The 19,107-nt window shown below is 56.7% G+C and overlaps 7 protein-coding genes across 7 annotated transcripts; all 7 read right to left on the bottom strand.

The window, feature by feature from the left end:
• On the bottom strand, positions 1–792 carry LMXM_34_0020 (pyruvate kinase; the record flags this gene model as incomplete). Its single annotated transcript, XM_003878958.1, has 1 exon — positions 1–792. A coding segment is annotated over one exon (792 nt), but the record flags the coding sequence as incomplete, so codon positions are not given.
• Positions 793–2,600: 1,808 nt separating this feature from the next.
• Positions 2,601–4,099, bottom strand: LMXM_34_0030 (putative pyruvate kinase; the record flags this gene model as incomplete). The annotated part of the gene is given in 2 exon segments (XM_003878959.1): positions 2,601–3,578; positions 3,581–4,099. Coding segments are annotated over 2 exon segments (1,497 nt in total).
• A 648-nt stretch (positions 4,100–4,747) lies between these two features.
• LMXM_34_0040 (phosphatidylinositol-specific phospholipase-like protein) lies at positions 4,748–6,922 on the bottom strand (the record flags this gene model as incomplete). Its single annotated transcript, XM_003878960.1, has 1 exon — positions 4,748–6,922. The coding sequence occupies one exon, from the start codon at positions 6,920–6,922 to the stop codon at positions 4,748–4,750; it is 2,175 nt and encodes a 724-aa protein (XP_003879009.1).
• Positions 6,923–8,191: 1,269 nt separating this feature from the next.
• On the bottom strand, positions 8,192–9,292 carry LMXM_34_0050 (putative 2-oxoisovalerate dehydrogenase beta subunit,mitochondrial precursor; the record flags this gene model as incomplete). The annotated part of the gene is made up of 1 exon (XM_003878961.1): positions 8,192–9,292. One exon carries the CDS (start codon positions 9,290–9,292, stop codon positions 8,192–8,194), a length of 1,101 nt encoding a protein of 366 aa, XP_003879010.1.
• A 2,475-nt stretch (positions 9,293–11,767) lies between these two features.
• On the bottom strand, positions 11,768–13,780 carry LMXM_34_0060 (conserved hypothetical protein; the record flags this gene model as incomplete). Its single annotated transcript, XM_003878962.1, has 1 exon — positions 11,768–13,780. The coding sequence occupies one exon, from the start codon at positions 13,778–13,780 to the stop codon at positions 11,768–11,770; it is 2,013 nt and encodes a 670-aa protein (XP_003879011.1).
• Positions 13,781–14,722: 942 nt separating this feature from the next.
• LMXM_34_0070 (putative prohibitin) lies at positions 14,723–15,601 on the bottom strand (the record flags this gene model as incomplete). Its single annotated transcript, XM_003878963.1, has 1 exon — positions 14,723–15,601. One exon carries the CDS (start codon positions 15,599–15,601, stop codon positions 14,723–14,725), a length of 879 nt encoding a protein of 292 aa, XP_003879012.1.
• A 1,026-nt stretch (positions 15,602–16,627) lies between these two features.
• Positions 16,628–18,367, bottom strand: LMXM_34_0080 (putative transporter; the record flags this gene model as incomplete). The annotated part of the gene is made up of 1 exon (XM_003878964.1): positions 16,628–18,367. One exon carries the CDS (start codon positions 18,365–18,367, stop codon positions 16,628–16,630), a length of 1,740 nt encoding a protein of 579 aa, XP_003879013.1.
• Positions 18,368–19,107: the final 740 nt, after the last annotated feature.

A 19,107-nucleotide genomic window follows, 5' to 3' on the forward strand; every position in this document is an offset into this window, starting at 1 on the left:
GCTCTCCTCAATGATAGAGTCGATATTCTGCACGCCCTGGTGGTTCTCGATCTTGCAGATGATCATGATGTCGCGTCCCTTCGCGCCAAGCGCCTTCCGCACCTCGCCCACCTGCTCCGCGCTCCGGATGAACGACGCGAAGATCATGTCCACGCCCTGCTCCACGCCAAACTGCAGGTCCGCGCAGTCCTTCGGTGACACAGCCGGCAGGTCCACGTCGCACCCCGGCAGGTTCACACCGCGCCGGTCAGAGATCGTGTGCGCGTTAGTCACCGTGCACTTCAGCGTCTGCTCGTCCTCGTGGCTCTGCACGTGCAGGATCAGAATGCCGTCGTCGATGTAGATGTAGCCGCCAGGGTGCACCACCTTCGACAGGTTGTGGTAGTCGATGTAGAACTTGTCCTTCGTGCCCTTGTCAGCAAACGCAGGGTCTGTCGTCACGTAGCACGTCGCGCCTCGCTCCATCACGGCCTCGCCACCAACGAACTGTCCCGTCCGAATCTCGGGCCCCTTTGTGTCCAGCGCAATCGCGATATTCACACCAAGCTCCGCGGCGGCCTGGCGCACATTGTTGATTGTTGTCTGGTGGTACTCGTGTGACCCGTGCGAGAAGTTCATGCGCGCAACAGACATGCCGCTCTGAATCAGTCCCTTCAGCGCCTCCACGCTCTGTGTGCTAGGGCCGATAGTGCACACGATCCGGGTTGCCCGGTGGTTCGCAACCGGCTCGAAGATCGAGAGCGTCAGGTTGTGAGCCAACTGCGAGCAGCAAAGAGTGTGCATGCGAAGCATTGACCCTAACAGTCACTTTCTGTGTGCACTCGCCACTTACTTGAACATGAATGCACTGCCATGGCGCATCAGCCGAACACGCCACTCCTCTCCGCCCTGTCACAGTCCTATCCAGCCGTGCGAAGCAGCGCCGGACACCAGCGGTCCAGCAACGCGCCAACTCAGTCATCGGAGAGCACGGCCTCCGCCTCCAGCTCTGCCCACCCCAGCTTCGCAGGTCGACTCACAGCCGCTCCCCCATTATGCCAGTTGCCCGCCTGGTGCCTCCCTCGCGGCGGCTCAGGCTCCCCACTCCAGTAGGCAGCGTGGGGGCAGGGTGGTGCAGGTGCGAGTCACCTTGACACTCTGCCTAATCATATGGATGGCACGAACGTGTGCACGATTGCAGGTCGCTGCGACGCAACGCCGCCCAGGGCCTGGCCGCCGACATCCGTGGCAATGCATCGCTCTGACCTCCCTCCCCCTCCGTCCTAGGCGCTCCGCCCTGCCACCACCAGAAGTGGCTCCGCATTTGGCAGCAATTAGGGGGCTGTCTGGCATTCAGACGCAGAGTGGGTTACCGGGCCTTAACACCACGCACTGAGATGTCCCTGGTCATCAAGGGCGGCGCACAAGGCGGGAGAAAAAAGCACGACACACACGGATGGTGGTGTGCCTAGTACAAGAGGCGACGCGCGGGCTGGCGCTGGCGCGCTTGGGCCCTTACGGGAGGACCACAGAAGATGAAAAAGGTGCGAGCAGGGAGGGTGGGACACGGTGGAAAAACGGAAGAGAGCAATTTACGAGGGCATCACGAAACAAGTTAAGAGCGTCATTTGTGATGAGACAGCAACAATGTCATCCTTTTCAACATGTAGTAAAGGCGCAGTGGACCTCGCGCACTGACTCGCCGCGCGAAGCCGCTCTTTTCATGCAGAACCGAGGCTAAAAGGGATGTTACTTGGCAACGTAAGTTTGTGCAAGCGTTTGCTTGCGTCGGAAATAGACGTACGCGATGGTCAATCATGGTCTCACCTCGCTTGTCCCTTTATAGCCGGCATGAATAGGAAACATCACGGATGTGGGTGAGAACAGTGCGGTGATAGTGTCCCGCACTCGATGAAACAGAAAATGAGAAAGCTCAAGGAGCCGAGAACGCCGCATTGTACGCGATAAGGTATGTAAGGCAGCGCACAGCTGTGCTGAGGGTGGCACTGTGCATGTGAGCAGTTGTTTGTGCGGCAAAGGTGCAAGGCGAGAGGCAAGCGTGTACGTGGGCGAGAAAAAAAACTTGCAGAGGCGATCTTCTGAGAAAAGAGAGATGACATATAGAGGGACAGAGGAGGGCACGTATAATCGTAGCGCTTGAGCGTGTTTGAAATACGTGTGAAAGGCTGCAGTCCTACCTCACAGAAAAAATGACACCAATTCATACGCCTTCTCCTGCTCGAAACAACGTTCTTCTTCGTCTGCGGGAAGCCCTGCTTCACGCCCTCTCCTCCCTTTGGCAGCTACCGGACCACCATCACAGACAAACACACAGGCCACCATGTTGTGCGTCAACATACCACGGCTCGCAGCTCGAAGTGTTTAGACCAGAGGGGAGCCAAAAGGAAACAGAATAAAGAAAAACAGATGTCGCCATTCGTGAAGGGACGAGAGACCGCGCACACGAAAGGACCAACGGCAACAACAAGCCACAGAACATAGTAAAACACATGTCAAAAGGCGGAATGGTGGTGCTGACGAACCAAAGGAGAGAATACAACACAGTAAAGATTTTCCCTGGATACGAGAGCGTGGCGACAAGGAACGAATGGGAATAGGACTTACTCGACGAGAAGAATGCGCGTCTGGTTCGCATAGCCTTTGACCTTGTGATCGGCGTGAATCACAACGCAGTAGTCACCAGTCTGCACATAACCCTTCGATTTGGCGAATCCAACACCCATGGCGACGCGCTGCTCCTTGCCCTCATCGTGGCCCAGCTTTTCTGCATCAAAAAAAACACTCTCCACGCCTTGTGTAATGTTCAGCTGGCGGCACGTCTGAAGACGCGTCGTCACACACACAATCGGGCAGTTCGGACGGTACTTCGCCACCAGTCGAGCGCTTCGGCCCGTGTTGCTCAGCACCACCATTACATTTGCCTTGGTCTCATACACAGAGTTCACGGCACTGCTGCAAACAGCCTCCTCGGCACTCATCGGGATGGGCTGCAGTTTTTTGATGCTGTTGAAGAAGACGTATTCGTTAACGGCGCTCTGCGCCTCCAGGCAGATGCGCGCCATGTACTGAACCACCTCATTCGGATACTTGCCCTTCGCCGTCTCACCAGACAGCATCACGCAATCCGCACCGTTGAAGACAGCGTTAGCGACATCCGATACCTCAGCGCGCGTAGGGCGGGGGTTGTACGTCATACTCTCCAGCATCTGCGTCGCGCAGATCACCGGCTTGCCGGCAACGTTGCACTTGCTGATCAGGATCTTCTGCGCAACCACCACCTTCTCCGCTGGGATCTCAACACCGAGGTCGCCGCGCGCAACCATGATGCCGTCGCTCTCCTCAATGATAGAGTCGATATTCTGCACGCCCTGGTGGTTCTCGATCTTGCAGATGATCATGATGTCGCGTCCCTTCGCGCCAAGCGCCTTCCGCACCTCGCCCACCTGCTCCGCGCTCCGGATGAACGACGCGAAGATCATGTCCACGCCCTGTACGGGCCAAACTGCAGGTCCGCGCAGTCCTTCGGTGACACAGCCGGCAGGTCCACGTCGCACCCCGGCAGGTTCACACCGCGCCGGTCAGAGATCGTGTGCGCGTTAGTCACCGTGCACTTCAGCGTCTGCTCGTCCTCGTGGCTCTGCACGTGCAGGATCAGAATGCCGTCGTCGATGTAGATGTAGCCGCCAGGGTGCACCACCTTCGACAGGTTGTGGTAGTCGATGTAGAACTTGTCCTTCGTGCCCTTGTCAGCAAACGCAGGGTCTGTCGTCACGTAGCACGTCGCGCCTCGCTCCATCACGGCCTCGCCACCAACGAACTGTCCCGTCCGAATCTCGGGCCCCTTTGTGTCCAGCGCAATCGCGATATTCACACCAAGCTCCGCGGCGGCCTGGCGCACATTGTTGATTGTTGTCTGGTGGTACTCGTGTGACCCGTGCGAGAAGTTCATGCGCGCAACAGACATGCCGCTCTGAATCAGTCCCTTCAGCGCCTCCACGCTCTGTGTGCTAGGGCCGATAGTGCACACGATCCGGGTTGCCCGGTGGTTCGCAACCGGCTCGAAGATCGAGAGCGTCAGGTTGTGAGCCAACTGCGACATTTTGTAGAGTGAGGGGAAGATAAGAGGTTAGAAGGTGAGTAAAATGAGTTGAGAAACGGCGGTTGTGAGAAACAAAAGTGATGCACTGACGGTGCCGTGTGTGTGTGTACGTGTACGTGTGGGACAGTGCCCCGTTGTTATCCGGAGACGTAGAAAGCGCATAAGAGGAGAACATATGGCAAGAGAAGGGTTTGACAGGGTGATTGTATACGTATGTCTGCGTGATACCGAGAACAATGATGTACTGCAGTTGCAGGCGTCGAGAAGTTCGAAGTGAACGGGAAAACACTGCCGTGGATTGCGCAGGTCAATGCCAGGCGCAAGAGTTGAGGTGGCATCCCCCTCCTCCCTCCCCTAATTCGAGCCTGTTGTAGCTGAGGACAGGCAGTCCGTTCACTAAAGTGGAAACGCCTGCGAGAGTTGTTCCGTTTGTTTGTTTTTTCGCCTTTTTTGTTGCAGTGAACGTCAGAAGACGGGTGTGAAACAAGCAGCAAGAATTGTGGAAGATATGGGTACATCGACGTGATGCAGCTGCGCTGAGCATCTGATCGCAGCACGTACGCCCCGCGCGGTCCCGGAGAGGCCGAGTGGCCGAGGAGAATATGGAGCAGCTGCTTGTGAGTGTATCAATCGTCAGGAAAACGCCGTCTAGGTCTTAAAGGAAAGGTGACACAAGACGGACGCGACCTCGGCCGTGTGTCCACTTTTGGCGTGGCGGAGCGGCACTGCATGATACCCAGTTCGCAAAACACGCACCGGAAGGCATGCTGTGCATACATCATGCGTGGCGCCACTGCGGGTGTGAGCCACAACGCAAAGACAGAGCACTGCGGTTTCCTTGCACCTTCCCTGCAGCTCCATTCTTTCGTTCCACTCGGGATAGATTGTAGTTGGCACGGCAATGGTTTCATGCGACCACGCTTCGCCGTGAACCCACACCCGCAATGACACGTGGATGACGTCGGCACCGTCGAACGTGGTGCCGAGATGTGAACCGCAGATGAGTCGCAACGCAAGGGTGAAAGGGGCGGCGCTGCATCCCGCACCGACATCGCGCAGGTACGCAGGCTTTAGAACGTAGCCGCACCCACCGTTTTGATGTGTGAAAAAGCCCTCGTTAACGCGAAAGTTGTGATCTCGCGTCTGCCAATTGAGCGCTACCAGCTGGCAGCCGAGGCGCCACATAAGCATGGGATCGTAGTTGGAAGAGTCGATGCGAGTACCCGCGGGGTAGATGCGGGAGAGCATGCGTGTGTTCTGGCGCACAAAGTCCACCGGGGAGCACGCCTCTAGCCGAGCCACTTCTCCTTCCACATAGCTTTGAACGTTGAAGGGTTGCTCCTCGGCACCCCATGACGTGGATCGGACGGTCCCAATCGAGGCGCATGTAGAGAGGTTCAGCGTGGTGAGCAGAGGCGCTCGACGGTCTGCCCGAATCCCGCTACCCGTCGTATCCTTGAGATCCTCCACACCGGCGGCATTCATCTTCCACTTGACGAGGATCTTACCTTTCAGCTTCGCCGGTGTGTACGAGGACGCATCGAGGCGGGAGAGAAACAGACGCTCCTTGAACACACTGCGGATGATGTCTGCCATCCGGTTTGTCTGTTCTGGGCTTGTGTGCACTTCGAGGGACACAATCACAGGGAATTCGCGAGGGTTCCAGGTGGCTTCGTGATAGTCGATAGGGTTTTGAAACGCGTAGTCATTGATGGTGCGGACTACGTCTTCGAAGGCGATTTTGGTGGTCATGGTTCGACCATGATACACAACGGGCACGCCAGAGGGGCCATCCCAGCAATCGATCTCAACACAGCGGCAACCGGCCAACAGCACGTCGCGGTACATATTGTAGGAGCTCTCAGAATTGAGCTGATTGCCGGTGAGATAGGTGTTGTGAGAGCTGTTGATGAAGTAGTGTGGAAGGAGGTGGTCCATCGAGTCTGCCAAGCGAAGTTGGCGTGCGTCTACGATGGAGTTGTGGTGCGGGTGCAGCAGAAAGGCGGTAAAGCCGTTCAAAGCCATTCGGTCCGACTGCCTGTTTGCAAAGAGGTGAAATAGGGACGCACAACGCATCGGCGTCACGGTGGCCGCCGCATCGTTTGCGATGCAGAAACGGGTGAACTCCTCTGCCGTCATGCCAGATGCGCCGTCTGATGTCTGCCTCTCGTAGATACTGCGCGCTGCCTTGGCCTCGTTGAAGTAGTGGAAGAACTCACAAAACTCTTCGTAGTTGAGACATGTGTCTTTGTCGCTGTCGCACTGGCGAAAGCGGTCGGCAAACTCCGCAGCGGGCACGCGACCAAACAGCTTGTTGGCGAGCATCGATATCTCATTAAAGGATAGCTTCGTCTTTCCCTGCTGCGCCGCGATGAACCAGTATCGCTCGACGGACGCATTTGCCGCATTGGCTCGGCTCTTGCCCAGAAAGGTGCGGCGGCGCTGCTCTAGAAAGTCGATCCAGGTGCTGCGCTCCAGCGCAGTGTTGCATACGAGATTCCACGACCAGCCAAACTGGGACTCCACCTGAAAGCAGTACTGAAAGTGCTTGAGACCTGCCTTACTGCAGATTTTGTGGGAAGGCGGTAGGGGGCGAATAGCCCACATGTCGGCAAAAAGAAGAGAACTGTGATGCTCCGACGCCGGCTTGTACTGAAGACCATCGCCCACAGGAGAAAAGGATATGAGCACTTTCTTTACAGTGTAGGTGCGTGTCACGCGAAGAAGAGGCACGCCCTTCTCCTTCAGCTCATCCGCAAGCTCGGAGCACTTGCGCCCCACAGAGGAGTCCCATGAGCTTTCTCCAGTCAAAGAAAGGGTCATGATGACGCTCTCGCGCTCACCGTACGTCTCATTCAATGGGATGGAGAAAAAGACCCACTCAGCTGAGATAGTGCGCTCTCTTTTGTCGTAGTTGTTCTCTGTGTGTGGGGGAGGGGGGAAGAGGGGACGGTGTGCACAATAGAGAGGTGCGGCAGGTATGGGAGGAAGACGCACAGAAAGGCAAGAAGGGCGAAGCATTGGAACGTCCAGAAGTGAAACAGTTGTGGGGTGTTGCGGCGCATACCGGCTGTCGAGGCTAGAGCCGGCGTGTGAGGAAGGCGGATGCAGTGCTCCAGCTAGCATTATGGCAAAACAACGCGGCTTTGTAAAGTACCTTGTGGGTGCCGCGCGTGGGGTCTTCTTTTGCATTCTGATCTTGCGTCGTTGTCATGCCTGTGTACCACCTTGTGCGGCGTCAGTCTCAATGGGTGCTAAGGAATTGTTGACGGAGATGGCAGCTGACCGAGCAGGAGTTGCCTGAGTAATCCCACTCGCCTGATTGCGTGCTAGCGCACTTGAGGGGATCCAGACAGCCTCACTCCAGCACGTGAGTGTGTGTGCGGTGCTCTCGCATCCACAGCGTCATGTAATGCTGCTGTACAGAAGTTGCCTCTTTCGCGAAGTTCCGAGGGGTAATATGACTCACACAACAACATAGCTCTTTACGCCCTGAGGCTGTCAGGCGCCAAATTACATCCTATGCCTCACTACAGTTGTCTCTGTATTCTCCCGTAATCGAAACAAACACGCACACAGAGCGCTCAAAGGAACGCACCGTTCAGGTTGTGCTTGCTGCTACAACGGGCTGCACCCCTAAGGGAGCTTCGCAAAGAGGCACAACACTTTCTTTCCTCGACCTTGACTACTCTCCCACTTTCTCTATCTCCGTTCTAGGCCGAGAAAACGTCACAAAAGAGTGAATACAAAAGTCTATGCCGATTCTCTCCAATGGAATTGAGGAAAGGGAAAAAAACGAGGGCACTACGGTGCGCGAGGAAACGTGGGCCTCACATGTGCAGTGGCGTAGTCGCATGTATGCGTGTGTTGAGTATAAGTCGCTGCCAGGCACGTCGCTCATCAATGACGAAGAACGAAGAAAAGAGGGAAAAAGGAGGGCGAAGACGCAAAAGCCAAGACAGCGTCGCGCTTGAGAACAACATCGACCGAAAGCGCGAGTGCGATGTGTGTACTCCGCTTTGGAAGCTGAGTAAGTGGCAGGGAGGGCACGATAGGATATGCGAGGGAGAGGGAGAGCGCGGCCCCGGGAACTCAGAAGTGCACCACGGACTTGATAGCGTCCAACAGTTTCAGCTCGTTCGGTAGGTAGAGGCGCTCGTGCAAAGGAAAAGGCGTGTCCAAGCCGCACACGCGCATCGGCGGGGCCTCGAGTGAGAGGAAGCAGTCCTCTGTTACGCTGGACACCAACTCGGCACCGTACCCGCTCGTCTTTGGCGCCTCATGCGTGACAATCACCTTACCCGTCTTCTTCACCGAGTCCGCCACCAGCTGACGGTCCCACGGCAACAAGCTGCGAAGGTCAATGAGTTCTACGGAGATGCCCTCCTTGCGCGCCATCTCTGCCGCCTTGGCCGCCACGTACACTTGAGAACCGTAGGTAACCATGGTCACGTCACGCCCCTCTACTAGAACTCGGCCCTTGCCCAGCGGCAGTGTGTAGTAGTCCGGGTTCACCTCCTCTACTGCACTGCGGTAGAGAATCTTGGGCTCAAAGAAGATGCAGGGGTCATTCTCCTCGACACATTTCAGCAGCAGACCCTTTGCCTCCGACGGGGATGACGGCATGACGATCTTCAATCCAGGGCAGTGAGTAAAGTAGCTCTCAACACTCTGTGAGTGATAAATGCCACCATGGCCTACCGCAGAGCACGGGGCGCGAATCAGCATGCCACAGTGAAAGCTGCCGCCCGTTCGAAAGCGGTACTTGGCAGCTTCGTTTACAATCTGGTCAAAGGCTGGAAAGATGTAGTCGGCGAACTGTACCTCGGCGATGGGGTGCCAGCCGACGGCAGCCATGCCTACCGCAAAGCCGACAATGCCCTGCTCCGTTAGCGGCGAGTCGAATACCCTCTGCGGACCATGCTTCTTGCGCAGATCAAGCGTGCAACGAAAAACGCCCCCGAACGCGACGTCTTCGCCGAGAAGTACCGTCCTCTCTTTGGACAGTGCGTGATCAAGACCCGAGTTGACCGCCTGGAACAAGTTCATCTTGACGCCGTTGCGCGTCGCCTCTTCCTCGCCGGGGACGGGTGCGAATACGAACTCGCTCGGTTGAACGCTGCCATGCCTCCTGGCCGCCGCAGAGCTCGCTGCGACGACCGAAGTGCCAGAGGCAGCAAAGAGGCGACGCATCTGGCAGAACGGAACAACAAGAGAGCAGGAACAAACGATCCTCAGTTGACAGAAAAGCTGAAATAGAAAAGAGCAGGACTACGCGATGGCTGCCAAGCGGAGAATTCGAGCTCCGGGGAGGCGTGTCGAGTCGCGACGGTCAGTGGTAAAGCGCAAAACGCAACTATACCGCGTAGTGACAGAAAAGCGTCAACAGGGCCTCGTGGTGTGCTAATGTACGTTTGGTATGGGCGAGGATCGAGAAGGGAGGCTACGAGTGTACAACTCAACAAGAAGAGACGTAGAGACTATAAGTCTTTGAAAGCGGAGGGAGTAAGGAACGGAAACAGTCGCAAGTGTGGCGACGTGGATATCGAAGTGAGTATGCGTGTGTGTGTGTGTGTGTGTGTGTGCGTCGACCCTGGTTGGTCACTCGTTCAAGAAGCAGGCTCGTTTCTCTGCGTGGCAGCCGACAAGGCAAAGGCGATAGAGGGAAGAGGAAGAAAGAACGCGAAGAGGATCTCCGCAGTGAGAGCAGAATCAGTGAAGTCGGACGGCACTGATGAACAAGCGTTTCTCGACCGCGGGCGGCACATGATTGTAGCAGACTTTCCAGGGTAAGAGAGGGAGCGGAGCGCAACAGTCTCACGTGACCCCATGCCGCCTCGACTACCACGTTACCAGTCGCGCGAAAAAAAAAAACTGTGCTTCGTTCGCGGACTACCAAACTACAGCTGCACACCCATTGAGTGATGGGCAGCAGGCATTGCGCTGTTTCTTACGAGAGGCCCATGACACGTGCTCTGGCGGTCCGCGCTTACTACGCATGAGTGATTGTCACAAATCTAGACGCTGACACGTCAAACAAAAGAGAGATGAGAGACAGCGATGCGAGAAGCTTGGCTGCTGCTCACCACCACCCTCTCCACAAGACTAAAGAAAGGAGAGTGTGAGTAGAAGACTTACCAGCAGGTGTGCAGAGGGAAGCGCGATCGCGCGTCTATTGGTACAGAGAAAAATTAAGCTGCCGCACGATAGAGTGAACCGACTCCACAGTGCACGTGTGATAGCGGATACCTACGCTACCCGACACGCTGTGCTCCCGCAGAGGGGAGGCATCCCGCAGAGACACAGTTCCATCGTCATCCTCATTGGTCTCAGTATTGCGCACATTTTCCTGCTCTGACGGTGGTGACTCGGTGCGCGTCGCCCAGTGAGCCAGATATCTAGGGATGTTTGAAGGACGCGGTGTGGGGGGGGACGGCGAGCGCACAGAGGCGCTGCGTGAGGCGTCTACTGGTGTGCGGTTGTGGGGTGCCGCACATGTGTGCATCGGTGGTGTGCCGGCGATCACGCTCAAGCTTGAGTCGGACGCGCAGGCCAGCTCCTCAAGCATGGTGCGCGGCCCTTCGGCGGATGCATTGAGTTGAGGAAAGACAGAGCGACGCGCCACAGAGGCGCTCTTTGTGTGAGAGCTGACTACAGCAGCCTTTTCCGGAGCCTCGTCGAGGGCACCTTCCTTCAGTGACCGGTGAGTAGAGGAGGGACGGGCCGTTGAGGAAGACGCACCCCGCACGTGTGACGCGCGTAACCGTTTCTCCGCGGCAGAAATTGCGATGGAGGCTGCGTACGCAACGGGGTCGAACACCTCCGCCGCTTTCGGACAGCTGCGGGCCGCCCGCGTTTGCTTCTTCTGATGCAGCATCGCTGCAGCACCCCGCACACGCCGACGCTCACACCGTGCAACCCTCACGTGTGCCGGAGGAGGAGGAGACACCAATGTCGTACAGTGCAGACACCCATTCAGCGAAATAAACGTAAAAAAGGAGGAAGCGAACAACAGTAGAGAGACATTAGCGTGACGGTCCCGCTATACCGGCAGTACATGGAGTAGACTAAAGCATGCTGCGCCGATCAAGCTGCACCACAGTGTCACATTGTGAGCCAGGTCTGAGGAGAGAGCGAGGGAGACATAATGATTCAGCGGCCTACGGTGGAGAATGCACAACGCATGCAAAAAAAAAAACACAATGAACACACCACAAAGAGGTCCTCTCCCGATTAGTGTCCCCTTTGTATGCCATACAGACTGATGTCTCCTTTTGAGAGCATGCATCTTCTCTTTTCTTTTTGCACCATAACGAAACGGAAAGATGGCACATACGCGTGCCCTTGGCCGGAGGCCGGCTGTTTGGTCTTGTGTAGTGATGTAGAATACACGGAGAGCACGGGCGGTACACACGCACACATCGACAGAAGGGGATCGATCTGCCCTGCATGGCAAAGAAGACGCAAACAGGTCAAAAGGAAAAGGGGGCAAAGAGAAAAAAGTCGTGAGCAGGATGAGAAGGTGGAGGAAGGGAGGAAGTCGCTTTACATGCACCGTCCAGAGTCACAGCCGGAAGAAGTGGAACAGACTCTTTCTCACCCATACCTCTTGCGCTATTATACATGCAACACATTTACCAATAAGAAAGTCGCTTTGTCGACTCTCTGCTACGCGAGATGCTGAGCCTCTTTGAGTACCCTCAGCTGCTCGCCTTCTGCGCATCGCACCAGGCCTGCCTCGTACTGCGACCATCGCTTGCGTTCCATTGAGACACCGTCTTGGGCGCACAGCAAGACTTCGTTTCTGCGCTGTCGCTCCGTCTCGTGTGCGGCGCGGTGGGCATCACGCTTGGCTTGGAGTCGGGTTTCCAGTTTTTCGTGGAACTGCGCCATTCGCGCCGTCTCCACTTGAATCCGCTCCGCCTCCACTGCCGCCCTGTGGGCCATGCGCTGCGCCAGGTTTGCCTGACGGATTCGTCGCTTCTTCTCGCGCTCACGAATGCACTCGCGCTCAAGACGTTCATGTTTCTCCTGTGTGCGGCTGCGTACCTCAGCCACCCGTTGCCGCCGTGACTCCTCAGCGGTCGCAACCTCTTCGCAGAGGCGCTCCAGCGCGTCACGGAGCTCGGCCTGCGACATGCGGCCTAAGGCGGCGTCGACCTCTCCATCCGCCCAGGCCCGGCGCCTCTCAGTTCCCATCGCGGCGTGCTTCTCCCGCAGCCGTTCGCGCAGCAAATGAATCTCCTGAATCAACAAGACCTGGTGCGTTCGTCGGTGCTCCTCCGCCTCCTGCGCAGCAGCGCGTAGCTGCTCCGACTCATCCTTCACCTGAGCCGCCAGGGCGCATTTCTCTGCCGCAACCTTCTCGACCGCAGCAGCGCAGTTGCGAGAGAGATTGCTGCGCAGTTGCTGAACATGCTCCTCATGCTCGCGGAGCGCGTGCTCCTGCTCCCGCCTATTGGCCTGCATCTCCGCATGGTACTGCACCCTCATCCTCTGAATCTGTCGCCGGCGCGCCTGCATCGTTTGCTCACGCTGGGCTCGTGCTCGGTCTGAAGCCTCAATGGCGCAAAGGTGGCGCCGCAGTACCTCCATCTGACGCCGCCGCTCCTCCTCTTCTAGTTGAGCCTGCCGCCACAGGTCAAACTCCGTCGAATCGTGCACCGTCACCTCCAGCTCACGCAGCGCCCTTTCCGCGTTGTCCCGCTGACGTTCTTGCGCGCGCCTCTCTCGCCAGAGCGCCGCCACGGTGGTGGGCACCGACTTCGATGTGGAGAGCATGGTGCGCAGCTGTGCAGGTGGCAGACGCGCTCCCCCTTGTGCTGTGTTTTGATCCGCACTGGTCGAGCACTCCGCCGCTTTTTCAGAGTGGGCGGCAGAGACAGCCGCCTCGCGCTGATGAAAGGAGAATCCGACAGGCGTCGTTGGCTCCCTCTTCAGCGGAGCGTTTGCCGGGGCTGGGCTGGACTTGATGCGCGGCAGGCGCGGCTCTGGCACTGTGAAGACCATTTCACGCACCTCGTTCGGAGGCAAACGCGAACCGGCTAGCGGCCGCAGCGGCACCGCAGATGAAGAGGGAGGAAGGGTGAGGTGTGTGCTGTCTAGAGCAGCGGTCTCCTCTGTCGCAGGGCACGCCACCGCTGTTCCAGACTTGGATGGTTGTCGGTGAAACCACTCCAAGACGTCATGCGTCGCGTCGTCGGCGACCGAAGATAGAGAGGCTAGAACGTGGCGCTGAATGAAGGAGTCATCGTAGACGGCTCGCCACAGCGGAACTGCGTAGCGCGACACAGACTCACTGAATAAGAGAAACTCCACGAACTCGCAGAGGCGAGGCGTCGGCATGCTACTCTCAAACATCTCACGAACAGTCGCGCCGCCAAGCGCGCGGTACTGAAAGATGAGGAGATATGCAACAAGATACATGGATGGTCGGTAGGTACTGTTGCGCTTGTAGCAGTCTCGATACCCCTGAAAAGCGCCTTCGCACAGAGCCGCAAACCTCGAAAGGTTGAAGGCGCAGTTGCGGACAAACGTGGTTTCTTCGCTGCTCAGGTGTGGGTAGCGTAACAGTACACCCGCCACGGTGTCCTCCACAGCAGTTTCCGCTCCGCTGCCCGCTTGCTTCGCGGAACACTCCGCGGCACGGAGCAGTGCGCCCCAGACCTCTTTGACCTGCATAAAGTGGAAAGACTGCGAGTAGTGAAGGGCCAAAACGGGGTTGAGAAGTGATGTGTGCTTTGAGCAAAAGCAAGGAAAATGGCGAGTAAAACGGAAGAGGGGGAAAGTGTAGCGGATGCTGCTCTATCGTGGGTACAAGGAGGGGCGTGCTCTACGAAAGTGCTGTGAGTAGGCGCCCCGTTGCTGAAGCGCCATGCGCCTCTCTCAGTACATGCTGTGACCACTCATGCAAAGGGTGAAAGAATGGAGAAGGAATAAAACAAAAAGGTGATCCCATGTGCAAGAGAGCGCAGCGAGGTTGAGAGTCGTGCACAAGTGTACGCGCCTGCTCGGAGGGCCCACTGTACCCACTGGCACCTTTGAATCACCTTCAATAATCATGGGGCAGCGGCAGCGAAAGAAGGGAGGTGGCAAGAGACAGTCCCGCGTACCTTGCCTGCCCCGTCTTTTATTTGTTCGTCCCTCATCGCGCAACTGAAAAGTTGGCGGACTTGGGGGTGTGAGTGTGGGTGAAAAACTTGTGACGGGTGACGGTAGTAAGTGTTATCCTATATAATCAAGTAAACAGCGTGTGGAACTAGCGTGCGGCAACAAGGCCGCAGCGGCTGGGGAAGTAAAGGGGAGTAAATGAATGCGCACCTGATGCGTGCACTCACACATACGGCGGTGCCGTAAAGAAGGGAGGTGTGCGTGCTGTAGGAAATCGAGAAGGCGGCGCACATGTCGCAGCAGCAGGCGACACAGTGCTACTTGCTTGATGCGCCCCACTGCGCGACTATTACTCCTCCTGCGCAGATCGAGCGGTGACCCTGTGCGCTGCTGGGCACGCGGAAGCGGGCAGGGGTCAGTGAACAAGCGCAACGGGATGTAGGGAAGTAAAAGAAGGCAGAGCTGGTCAATGTGCGTCAACACCGCATCCATTCTCTTTGTGAAGCTGCACGATTACTTCGTCCCGGAATGATCGATTTTGAGGTCCTTGACGTTGACGTAGAGCGAGTCACTATCGAGGTAGTAGCGACCGTTGCCATGATCACGAAGCGTTTTGGCAATCGTGCGAGCCGCCTCCAGCCCGCGCAGCTCCAGGAAGGCGGGGTTGCGCTTCACTGCGTTACCAACGAGTGTGGCGGCTTCAGCCTCACCCTGCGCCAGCAGAATGGCCGCCTGCTTCTCCTGCTCTGCCTGCTCCACCCGGAACTTGGCCCGCTCAGCCATCTGCTGCGCCACCTGCTTTGCTTCCACAGCGTTGGTATACTCCTTTCCAAAGCTCATCTGAGTGATCGAGACGTCGGTGATATCAATGTTGAAACGCTTCGCCCTCTCAGCCAGCATTACACCGATGCGGTGGCTCACCTCGGGACGCTTGATGAGAAGGTCAGAGGCGTTGAATTGCGCAATAACAGCGCGAATGATCTCATTAATGAGCGAGGGAAGAACCGTCTCCGCGTAGTTGACGCCGATGTGACGATAAATGTGGTACAGATTCTCGACGTTGGGCTGGTAAAGCACGCGCACGGCCATGTTTACCGTCTGCAAGTCACGGCTACCGCTCGCTGTAGGCACCTCGATAGGCTTGTTGCGGATGTCAAAGACAACAGGCGTTTCTAGAAATGGAATCGCGAAGTTGGCACCTTCGCCGTAGGTGCGGTTGTAAAGGCCGGTGATGCAGTTGAACTTGACGGCGCGGAAGCCGCCGGGCACAAAGAAGACTGACTTGTAGAGGGCATAGATGGAGACGCAGCCAACACCGACCAGGGCCGACATGCCAATAATGTTGCCAAAGCCACCGTACGCGTTCATCTTCTTCCGCGCCTCGGCCGCCATCTTGGAGAAATCTGGCTGTGGTGGTACCTTTGGGGGCATCTTTATGCGAGGTAGTGGTGTTCCGTATTAGCACAGGAAATGTGAACAAGAGAAGAGACGGTAAATCGCCAAAGGAAAACGTGCTAGCGGCTGCTCAACACGAGCGACGACGATACTACTAGTGAAAAAAAAAACTACCGGCGTTGTGCTGTTGCGGACTCCACCACAGGTGTGTGCGTGCGGAAGGACGAGGGAGAGCAAGCGAGAGATGAAGGAGGTTTCCAAGAAAGACAGAGAAGGAAAGGGGTGGTGAGCGCCGGGGCACTGGAAAACGGCAGACAGCAGACGACACAGGAAGCATGAAAAGTGGCAAAACGATTGATGATCGCCAGCGAGCCGGCAACGATGAACGTGAAAGTGGAAAAAAACGGGCAGTGATTCCACCAGCGTGGCTCGCCGTACTGCAACAACTCCCGTGAGAATCACACCTCTCTCGGCCAGGAACTTCATCTTCTTTACCAGTGCTTGACCGAAAACGGTGGAGAGATGCCGCTGTCTCTCCGCGTTCATATGTGTGCGCCACAGAGGTCAAGGGAAGAGGCGGGGAAAAAGAGCGCCACGGACGCGGAAACGACGGCACTGGCGCTTTCGTTCGCTTGCTTGCCTCGTGTCTGCCATGTTCTCTGCTGGAAGTCTGTGGATGTGCTCGAAGAGTCATCACACCATCATTATTCGCTGATCCATGGCCGCCGCGCGAACACTGCCCAAAAGCAACAGAGTACAAGGTCAAGGGTTAAGCTGGACAGAACGCTGGAGGCGCGACTCTGCCTCTCCTGGTCACCGCTGTGGAATGAGGCAGCCTTTCGCTACAGAAGAGGGGAGTGTGGGAAGCAGGGGGTGAAGAGAATAGAAAAGCAGAAAGCAAGCACGCAAATCATTTCAACAATGAGTAGCAGGTTGCATGCACGAGAGCCCCATACGAGACACCAGCCAACGCGCACATCACATACGTGTTGTGCTCACTTAACTGCGGTAGCTCGCGTGCCATCACGTCTGTGAGGAAGAGATCCTTTCGCTCAAAGACGTCGCATGGACATCGGACTGGAGAGAGCTAAAACCCAAGTCGATGCCGAGATCTACGAAGCGATGCCGACCGCCGAGGATGATCGCGGCAATGATGAGCTTGCAAAAGGTGTCAGTGAAACCGACAAATGACACATTCGAATCGGGCAGCGACAGCGACAGCCCGCATCCAGCGTAAGCGCTGATGACTTCAAATAAGGTGCGCGTCATAATGTCAAAACGACTCTTGACCAGCTGCACCCGAAGCTCGGCCTCTTCTGCAAAGAGCATCATCACCATTCCAGTGAACAGCCAGAAGAGACGCGATGTGAGAAGGCGGACGACCGAGGTGCGGAACATTTGCCTCCACTTGCGGTACGTGCGATCGGTCGATATCGGGAGAGCAGGGAGGTACATGGCGAGGATGGTTACCGCTACATGAGCATTGCTGTACTCCAGCAGCGGCACAAAGGAGGCGGCGGCGAAGCGGACGGCAGCGGCCTGGCAGAGAGATAGGTATATTTTGTACGGCCACGTGTATCCGTGCAGCACCCCATCCCACTGCTCATACCAGAACGGGGCCGCTTGCATCAGGGTCAGGGCGCACCACGCACAGCCCAAAAAGACCGTTTCACTCGGACGAAAAAGAAACGGGTGAAAGGTGCCCGGCTCTTTAGACGTCATCGCCTCCCGAAATGCAGCGTCTATATTATGTAGGCAGTCCAAGGGAGAGTAAGAGTGGCGTGGCGAAGCGTGAAGCAAGGCCGCAGAGATGTCATCAGTTTCGCTGGCGCCCCTCTCCTCACCGTCGCTAGTGTCATCCAACGGCGAGCGGCAGAGCTCGACGCAGCCGCACAGAAGACCGGCAAGGCGGCGTACGACCCACACCGAGTACCACTCGCACAGCATAAAAAAGCGAAGCAAGACAGGGAAGGCGGTAAACCCGAGTGCGCACGCTGCTGTCACCAGGCCCGTCACAGCAGCGTCCGTCGCGTACGCCTCCATGGGTAAGAAGATGGAGCTATGGAATGCAGCGAGTGTCATGCAGAACACGTCAAAGACAGAAAGGTGTGAGACGTTGAGACTCCACAGCATCATCATGAGGGTACCGTTGACGACGAAGAAGTACACAAAGGGGGTGATGGCGCTCACGAGAGCAGCGTAGTGTAAGCGGCGCGCCTCAGCTCGCTTCTTCGCCCGTAATAACGCCTCCTGTGGTGTATCCTTCTCTTCGGGGTAAAAGACGTGCCGCACGCGGTGCAACATGAAGAGCCGCAGAAGAGGTTGAAAGCTGCTGGTGATCACAACACCTCCAGGTAGAAACAAAAAATGCCGGAAAAGTGTTGCACCGGAAGACCATTCCCCTACGTCCACTGACTGCAGACCGCAGTTGCACACCGAGGATACGGCGACAAAGAAGGCGTCAACAGTTGCGAGGTGAGGGACCATGGCGAGCAGACCAAGAAACCCAATCAAAACCCATGTGCAGATGTACACAAAATGGCAAAAGAGGTACCATTTCTTGAAGAAATCGAGCTCCTCAATGAGGTGCCGCTGGTCTGCAGTGAGAGGCAGAAGCACAGGTGCCTCAAACAAGAGCTGAGAGGTGCGGGAGTGGTCATCTCTGGGATCCGTGGGAAGCGGCGTCAGTGGCGGCTGCTCACCTCCATCAAAGGGGAGCGCCTGACGGTGGAGTGCGGCAGGTACACCAGCACCAGATGGCATAATTCGGACGGGAAAGACAAGGAAGGCTAGGCAAATGCAACACTACCGAGGTGATCGTAGCGGTTGTTGGCGGATGGTTATGTCTCGCCGGAGCAAAAGAGAGGCCCTGCACCGCACCTCCTATCACTTCGTCTCAGCGGCTTCTGCGAGTTTCGGGGGTGCAGAGAAAAAAAAGTCCCGTGGACGCACAGGATAAGCGAGCGGACCGAAGCTAACGAAGCAAAGAAAAAGCCAAAAGTCGGAGAGGCAGCCGTCGTCGGAGGGGGAGGGAGCAGAGGAGAACGAGTAACAAAGCAGTCTCACTTAGCAACGCTCGATGCACTTGTTCGCTGGGATTGGTAGCAGTGCGAGAACGATGTGGAATCACTCTCGTATCGGACTACTCCTAGAAGCGCCCCACGAATAGGTGTGCTTTAGCGAAACTGCGCCACCAGTCTTTGCCCGTTTTTCGATTTATCGCCCTTTCCTCTCGCCCACCAGCCCATGCACCACGCCCCCCTCACCCCTCTCTTCACTTCTATGCCATCGCGTTCAGCAAATATGAATTTTGAGGAGCGGCGACTCCGTTTACGCAAAGGCCAGGAACTGCATTCTCCAGCAGCCTGCGTCGTGAGTGGTACTGAGCACAACGTCGGTGACAGAAATGAGAGGGGGCTTTTCCTGTGAGTTGGAGACATCTGCATTGTGTGTGTGTTGTCTTTGTGGCTGTATACCGCAAATGCATGCAATGCGACTTATGC

This window comes from Leishmania mexicana, chromosome 34 (assembly GCF_000234665.1).
Source record: "Leishmania mexicana MHOM/GT/2001/U1103 complete genome, chromosome 34".
Lineage (NCBI taxonomy): Eukaryota > Euglenozoa > Kinetoplastea > Trypanosomatida > Trypanosomatidae > Leishmania > Leishmania mexicana.